Raw genomic sequence first — 8610 nt, 5'->3', positions numbered from 1 at the left:
TACTCAAGCTTCAGATATCTCCCTATGAATTCAAAGTTGTCGGTAACAAAATGAAAAGGAAGGCAATTCAAAGGATTCTGGCAGGGCGGTTGCCACGCCGCTGCCGCGATTTGATGTGACGTCGGCTGAAATCTCATAAAGTTTGAAGCTCTGCGCTCAGTAAATAACATCCGGCTGCGAAGCAGTCGGGCTTGTTAAATTCACTCTCGCTTTCAAGTTGGTCGCCGTGTCTTCATCGGTATCTGTTCCGCGCAATTAGCACAGCAGAGGTCACATGACGAGCCTCTCAGCACCCGACATCTTACAGTTGCCGCATTGCCCATTTCTATAATGACGGCAGAACGAAAAAAAAACTACTAATTTCATTTTACGGAGAGTTTTATATCGGTTTTCGCTAACGAGCGATATTCCTATCAGGGGTTTAGAAGATTTAATTTTCGACGCTTTATGCCTGTAATGGCGTATCTTGTTTAGAGTATGCCCCTAAACAGCGGCAATTTTAACATTAATTTCCGCCTCGTTATCCGGTAAACCTGCCATTATTTAGCTCGTTGGTTGGCGGGGGAACACGCAAACTAATAATATGATGGGTTAATTTCCCCCCTCTGTCAGAACCTATTCATGTCTGGGGTTGCAGATAAAAAGCGCCATGATCGTCGTGTAAGCACGCATTTCGGCAAGAATGCTTGTCGACTGTGCTACTTAATTTTGCCTCAGTTCAGAAACTCTACCTGTAATTTTTTGTTCTTTTCGATTGTCTGGCGCACTAAAGAAATGAAGTTTCGGATTCGCGGACTGATTTTAGTCGCTCTTGCGGCTATCGTGGTAGCTTTAGTAAACGCAGATGCCGATATACTCCGAAGAAATGCTCGTCTGGTGAGCAGGGTCTCTGAGGCAAAGACGGGACCAGGCGAACTGAAAAAGCGGGTGGTGGCGAGCGCATCTCGCTCAATAAGGGTAAGAGACGTTACTTCGAGACGTTTCAGCGAAACCCAGTCCAGAAGACTGTCATCTATCGATAGAGTTGATGCTACTCTTGCCGGGCGTCGATCACCCTCCGCCGCGTTAAATCGACGGGTAGTACGGGTGAGTATTCCCGACAGTCGAATTCGCGTCGGTGGCGTTGACAGGAGGGCAGTCCTCGCTACCAATCGACGGATCTCCTACCAAAGACGAGACGCTCTGGGTATAAGACGCGGACCACTCCAAGACAAGCTTTTGACGAGGACAGACAAGCGAGCTGTGTCATCTACAAGGAGAGATACGGTGAGTACGAGAGTTTCTGTGACATCGAGGAGAACAGACTTACAGCGCAGGTCAATATCAGAAACGCGAGGAGGGAGATATCAGAGGTTATCAACAAGAGCGAGGTCGGCAATAGAGGGGAGGGCAGTTGTCGCTTCGCGGAGTCAAAGCAAGGCCCTACAACGGCGGTCATTATCGACTGTTCGGAGAGGAGGGTTGCATGGCAGAACAAACGAAAGATCGCGGTCAACATTAAATAGAAGGTCAGTAAAGTTGTCACGAAGAGACACCAGGGATGTACGTTCTGTCTCGGCAGTCAGGCGGGATGTGACAGACAGGCGGCGGGCTGTTTCATCTATCAGGCGAGATTCCAATCAAAGACGGCTTGCCGTCTCAGCAGTCAGAAGAGACATCAGGGACACAAACGCCCGGTCTGCCTCTGTCGGAAGGATTGCACCCAGTAGCAGGTCAGTCAATTATCGAAGATTGTCGAGTTCAAGATCAGGTGTAGCGCAAAACTCCCTGGTACTGAGGAGTGACAGATTAAACAGAAGAGAAGTTGGCGTGGTGAGACGGTCATCAATGGAACGAAGGGCAATAAACAGCAGATCACCCACCCAGACCAGAAGGCTTAGCACATCAAGACTCACTGATGACGTCAGACAGTCCACATTGGCTCGCAGGGCAACACCAGAACGGCGGTTGGTCGGAATAACCTGGCGAAGAGTGAACGCCGAGCGGGTGACCAGGTCAGCTGCAAGAGTTTCAAGCCCCGAACGCAGGGTGGCGAACGTCCGAAGGTCTGATACCGCAAGGCGGGTCGCAAGAAGCGATTCGCAGAGAGCGGCGCCTTTGAAGCCACGAATGAGTAGAATTGCCGCGAGTGGAGAGCGACGTTCAAGCTCTCTTCATCAACGCGGCCCTGCCAACCGACGTGCGGTGGCGATGGCCAGATCGATGCGTGAAAGAAGCGAACTGACAAGACTTGGACACAGAAGAAATTCAGTCGACAACAGGGTAAGGAACTTGTCAAGTCAGCGGCACAGAGTAATTTCAGTACGAGACAGCGTTAAGGCAAGATCGACTATGATGGCGAGATCCAGCGGTAACCAATCCAGGGTAAGGCGGAGCGTTTCGCATGTCCGACGCACGATCAGAGATGGGCAAAGGCGCGCAGTCATTTCTCGACAACGACTTGGCCAACGCCGGACGATTGCAGTTGAAATGGGACGATGTACATTAGACCGAAGAAGTGCGCTGAACCGGCGGAATGCGGACACAACGAGACGTGCAACTGCCATGACTCGGCAGGCGAGCAGATCACAAGTCGATCGTCGGTCTGTCCAAAGAGTCAGGTCAAACGTTGAGCGGAGAATGTTGGATGTCTCGCGAACAAGACTGGGAAACACTCGAATCAGAACGACAACCCGGCGATCTTCCGTAGAACGAAGGGCGAGATATGACCATAGAAGACTTCCGTTGAGATCTGACTTAAATAGAGGAATGGTTGCTTCGAATAGAGAAATCAGAGAAAGGAGATCGGTCCAAATCAGTCGTCGTTCTCTACGGGAGCGGAGAGTCGCGCCGACATCAAACGCAAGGCGCGTTGTAGTAGGCAGTGCAACAGGTGGTTTGATCAGAGAAGCCGTTAGAACATATTCGGTGAGACGCGATTTAACCAGACGCAACACTGAACCAATGCGGCGAGTAGCCGAATGGAGAGCGAGGGCTTTGACCCGCCGAGTCACAAGTAACACAAGACGAGTTGCCGTCAATTCTGAACCTGCCGTCGCCCGACGAACGACCGTCGGCTACCGTCGCGACGCGGCAATGGGCAGACGCCTTGCGCCTGTATCGCAACGCCACGCAGTCAGGGCAGTTGTTCAACTCCACAAAGCCGGCGAAAGCTCGGGCATCTCGATAGTCCTGTCAGTGGAAGAACCAGACGTAACAACTAGCAACACCACAGCAACAACAATTAAGGTAAGTAGTGGAAAAATAGTCCTGTCTATCGTTTGATCAGTGAATCCAACTTTCAGTTCAAATCCTTGACTCACTGCACACCCCTATACACGTCTGACTGAAAATTGACCGCATTGGCCATTCAAACAAATGCGATACTGAAACATTTCAACACATGTCAGGAATTTTAGTCGAAGAATCATCGCCAAAGCTTTTACAGTACTACTGGTACTTTCAGCAACCCAATTTGTCATAAAGTGCTTCAGATTTTAAATTTAGTTATGATAGCTTGACGTAACATTACACTATCCATCTCAAAAAATCCTGTGTCTTAACTATCATACACTGCGGCTTAGACGTATCATACGTCGATAAAGGAATGTTCCCTATAGTGCTTTAATTTGTTGTTAACCCGAAAATGAGACTCAGTTCAAATTGGCCATTTCGCTCGATCAGGCTTGCTCGATCAAGTTGTAAAGGGACAAAGTTGATTGGGTCATGGTTACAGCTACAAGTTTATTACGAACACTGAGTGCCACCCACCTCACGTCCGCTCGGAGAACTCCGTGCACGGACAAATCACGGAAACCAACACACCGATATCTGAATATAGTTCGTATCCTCGTTTGTGGAGGGACCGTACCCAGGGATATACAAAATATCAGAGTTAGTGACTGCAGTCATCCCATGTGATGAAGAATGGCTGACGCACGTTGGCGAAGATAGGCGAAATGTAAATGATTCAAGTCAGCAAAAAACCAAAACTTTTCGAGCTTTTTAAACATGTTTTGTCGTTTAGGCAGATAAAAGAACTTGCGTTTTAATGAATTCGAACACAGTGACAGGGGTGCATGGCACATGATGTGCCATATACTAGTATCATAGTTCAACTTGACATCAAAAATCAGTGTAAAATACTGCAAGGTCTTAGCAACATTGTTTTGAGGAATATACATGTAGCTCGCTGAAAATTTTGCTCAAGAGTTTTAATGAAATGCTTCTATCCCCCGCAGGACTCGAACGCAGAATCGGAGTTTGTCCCCCAAGAGAAAGTGATGTTCGCGGATGAGGATGTCGACGTGGCAGTCTCGGAGAAAAACACCTATCAATTTGTTGAAGGTAGGAAAAACTTCTTTCAATCGACGATAACGGCACATTAACAACAACAACCACAACAACAACAACAACAACAACAACATCATCCATCATCATCATCATCATCACCATCATCATCATCATCATCATCATCATCATCATTAAAAACAGCAGCAGACGATGACGGATATTTGAAAAGTTACGAAACATACTGATATTACATGTAATAAAAGTTTGACTTACAAGCCTAAACAGTGCCCTACCATAGATTCTCGAAGACTTATTTAATTTATTCATTATAACAATGGCATTCACTATATAGTGAACTTTCCACGAAGATGAGAAATTATTCAAAGGGTTGTCAGTTGCCCATACACCAATTTTCTGTTTCAAATCAATTATTTTACCGCCAGCTATGATAATCAACTTGTGCGGTTTCTTCTTCGAGTCGGTGTGACTGCAATGCTTGAACCCACTGATAGCGAACTTACTCTCAGCTGTTCATTCTTATTAGCCGCTCGTGGGAAATGTCGGGCAATCCAGCTCTTCCAGCGGCGAGGAGTTTGCGTGAAAATGTCTGCCCCGTGACTGTGTTTCCTATTAAAATATTGAAGTAGCTGTTTTGCACTGTGCTGACTTGTGAGGAAACACATCTGGAGAAATTCACCTAAAATCACAAACAACCCCGCAAAATATGCAATTAAATTTTGCGCATTCATCACTGACGACCAACGCCCTCTACGCTTACGTTCTTTGGTGATTCGAATTGTTAACGCATTGTTTATGTAAGACTTGTGGCTACTATTGGGTTCTACATGTTAAAAGAAGCTTTATTTATTAACAAGTTTCAGTAGAAGACACTTAGGGCGAATTCTTCGATTTTTCATCATTTTATGGAAAGCGGACGATTATTCACATAAAATGCTGTAGTTTTTTTTGAAAAAGATAAATTTATTTCAACATAGTCACAAATAAAACAAATCTACATAACTGTGAATGCGTTAAAATTACAATGCTGTAGTTTATCGCATGACGGCGCCGTACTAGCGCCCTCAAACAATACTTTTGATAAACGAGCAGAAGTCGCAGTTTCACTGGTGTTAATGTGCAGTTTAGATTGCTATTATTTACAGCATCTTAAGGAGTCAGAAGCTAGGGCTATGTACTTCTTGATTAACTTTTCGGAAATAATTCAATAAGAACAATGAGTTTAAGGCAGACAGTTGGCTTCAAGCTTCCGAGATGTTGTACATTAGCTCCGGTTTCTTTTTAAGAGAATATAAAAAACGGGAGTTTTTAAGACTAAATGAGATTTTCGTTATTTCTGATTCTTTTAGGTTCTACCTTACAAAGTACAGGCGTCTTCGTCACCTCCAATTTCACTGAGCTGGATTTCCCTGAACCAGTGTTCGTCAAGGCAAACCACACGGCCTGGGAAAACGAGCCACTGCGCATCGATCGTCTCCTAGCAACGGCGATGCCTGCATCAGTCATCTGACAAGGGACTAAGATACCATCCACAGGAAACCGAAAATACCCGAAAATACCCGAAGGTGTACATTATCGTGCAAGTAACGTAGACTCCATTGTAGTTGTGTCGGCATGCTTACTAGTTATAAGTTACAGAAAAACAAAATATATGCACAACGATGTCACGTGATAAAGCGTTTCTCAAAGCAATATTTAGACAGAGTTGGTTGAGAACGGGAACCGTGTCGTGCTGATTTTGATCGACCATAGAAAACTGAAAATGTAACAGAAACAAAATTCTGAATCCCAACTTTTCAATGACCAGATCAGAAATTGTTGAGCTTGAATTTTACTTTCGACTCATGGAACTTGAACCGTCGAGATAATATTCGAAACTAGCACATCCTAACGCAAAATGAAGCGAAAATGCTGAGCGTTAGTAGGTCTAGTAAAACTAACTAGAGAGCGAGAAATGTTAACGACAGACAGAATGAGTAGAATCTTGAAATTCTATGATAAAGCGTTTGCCCTTATTGTACAGCTGTCGATAAAAGGTTAACCACAATTTTTGACATAATTTATCGATCAATCGGCGCTCTTTTTCTCTCCAATCACGTCGCACATGAATGTTAAGAGCAACTTGCCTTTCAGAGAATCCTTATTATTGCCTTACGGTGAAATAAACTGTTAGAACTGCAGTTTAAGTTAGCCTCTGAAATTGTAAAGACCTGCAATACTAATTGCATCGTTGCGAAGAATTCCCAAGCACTAGGCTTGATCAAATTAAATTGTTCTGTCGTCGACTTTCCCTCCTCTGAAAGGCTGCTTGAATTTGATTACAATGTTCGAGCCTCTCCACTGAGGGCGCTCATCACGTTGATTCGTACTGAAACAGTATACTAAGGTGTTGTATCCTAACATCGACAGCGGTCACTCTGACAGCGTCGCCTCATGGAACATCTTATTCCTATAGCATCGTACTTCTATAATGTTTGTTTCGAGCAAAATATCTAAGGTCAAGCTCAATACTGTTTCTCTTTTTGACAAATTTGATTGAAAAAAAGCAGTGGAAACGGAACAAAAATTGCCTTCAAACTTGTGTATGAAAGTTTAAGCGGGAAAACATTTTGGATGCGATAGAGTCCAGCTGATTTTGTTGATCTCAACATGTAAATAATTGTAATCAATAAGTGTAATAAATCAGTTTCATGAGCACTATTTCCATGTATTGTGTATTTTCTTTTTTGTTGTATGAATAAAAATGAAACCAAAGTATTGCAAGATTATGTACGTACCACGGAATACTGAAAATGCCTGAGTCATCTCAACAAAGTGGCAACTTATCATTAAGTAGTATGCGTCTAAGGGACAGATGATCGGGCTCTGATTTGTTTTCAATATATTTCTGCTTTACCACTCATGCGGGTTCTCTTTAAATCTCTTGGGGTGAGAACAATCATGTTCACAGTCTTAGTTTTTCGGAAAAAAATCGAAAATTTTATTTTTTCCCGTAAAGTTAACACAGGCACGAAGGCCATTTTGAATTTTAAACATCGGTAAATGTCAGGTTATTTTGTTTCTCTAGAACCAAAATTTGCACGATTACCCTTGATTATTATTCTTGCTTTGGTAAGAGAATGGTTGAAAGTTTCCTTGAGGGAAGCTTAACTTTTACCGAAAGTTTAAGTCTTTTTCTTGTGAGGCGCATACTAACTTGAAGTGAAAGTGTACACGACAGATTTTGTCCCGCATTCAAAAATGAAGTGATGAGGAGCTCAATAACATGTCATTATGCAAATGTTTCGGATCGATAAGTGTATTGGTTAGGGTCTTCTCCATCAAGCTCCCTTGTCGTCGACATAAGCCCCGCACAACAAATAACAACTGTGAATTATTTCTTTCTCTCTAGCATAAAACCGACAAAATCTATCGGCAGTGATTCTCATGATAATTACCCGGTCGCTTCATATTTGACATGTATCCATATACAGTGAAAATAAGCGTGTCAGTTACGTATACTCTCAAAAGTTAGCAGGCTGATAGACTGTTAGGGCGCACTTTTTCGCGCGCCCTCCCGAGGGAGAATCAGTCATAGTTCCATAATTGATGCCATGACTGAATTCCTTGAATATTACTAATTTGATATTACTAATCAAAAAGGCTACTTCACTGTGCGAAGAAATTTTCTTGGGGTGAATGAGGAAGACATTACATCGCTTTTACGTTGCTTTGCAACAGCCGGAAATTTAAGCGAAGCCCTTGAATAAAGCTCGTTGGATATATAATCTTACACCTGATAAACACGTTATCGTTGATCACCGAAAGGAAGACACGATGTAGAGTCACTGTTTTCTCTTCGGCCCTTCCGTTATGTGCTTTACCCTTAAATGCACGACTTTCTTGTGTGTATTCTGTTGCCTGTACTCACCCTGATACCATTAAGTCGTTCTCTCGTCGGGATGTGACTCCTCCATTTTTTTTCACAACTGCAAAGTACAGGGTGTACGTAGTCACTGTAGGGAGCCCTCGGGTACCGATAAAAACGAAAGTCCACTAATAGAAGTAGGAAGAGAGCGCAGCTGTACGTTGAACGTACCCTACCTCTGGCTCTTATCTAGCTGTGTTTGGTAACATCGTCAATCACAGTTGAAGGTTTTTGAAAGACGAAAGATTTTGATCCTGATCCGGGACGTGAGATTTTTTAGCTCTGGGAGAGCTAAGGGATAGCGCCTCAAACGTAGAGCGCTCTTGCCAGTTTAAGATCCTTCGAGTCATTGCGTTTAGGAAGATCTTTAATCACAATTAACAGTTAATTTCATACACAGTAGCCTAAAGGAA

General features: G+C 43.7%; 1 protein-coding gene across 1 annotated transcript; it reads left to right on the top strand.

The window, feature by feature from the left end:
* The first annotated feature begins 641 nt into the window (after nucleotides 1-641).
* On the top strand, nucleotides 642-6257 carry LOC139142171 (serine/arginine repetitive matrix protein 2-like). Its single transcript, XM_070712023.1, has 3 exons — nucleotides 642-3228; nucleotides 4221-4326; nucleotides 5640-6257. The coding sequence occupies exons 1-3, from the start codon at nucleotides 775-777 to the stop codon at nucleotides 5798-5800; spliced, it is 2721 nt and encodes a 906-aa protein (XP_070568124.1). The 5' UTR covers nucleotides 642-774; the 3' UTR covers nucleotides 5801-6257.
* The last annotated feature ends 2353 nt before the right edge of the window (nucleotides 6258-8610 follow it).

The sequence above is a fragment of the Ptychodera flava genome, chromosome 10 (assembly GCF_041260155.1).
Source record: "Ptychodera flava strain L36383 chromosome 10, AS_Pfla_20210202, whole genome shotgun sequence".
Lineage (NCBI taxonomy): Eukaryota > Metazoa > Hemichordata > Enteropneusta > Ptychoderidae > Ptychodera > Ptychodera flava.
Note: the sequence above shows the minus strand (reverse complement) of the source record. Positions and strands in the feature narration are given on the sequence as shown.

Excerpts from the sequence above, each read along its gene's own strand:
- LOC139142171 (XM_070712023.1), top strand. The coding sequence starts at position 775 with ATGAAGTTTCGGATTCGCGGACTGATTTTAGTCGCTCTTGCGGCTATC. Across the intron at positions 3,229-4,220 it reads CCACAGCAACAACAATTAAG|GACTCGAACGCAGAATCGGA; the intron begins GTAAGTAGTGGA and ends TATCCCCCGCAG. Across the intron at positions 4,327-5,639 it reads CACCTATCAATTTGTTGAAG|GTTCTACCTTACAAAGTACA; the intron begins GTAGGAAAAACT and ends TGATTCTTTTAG.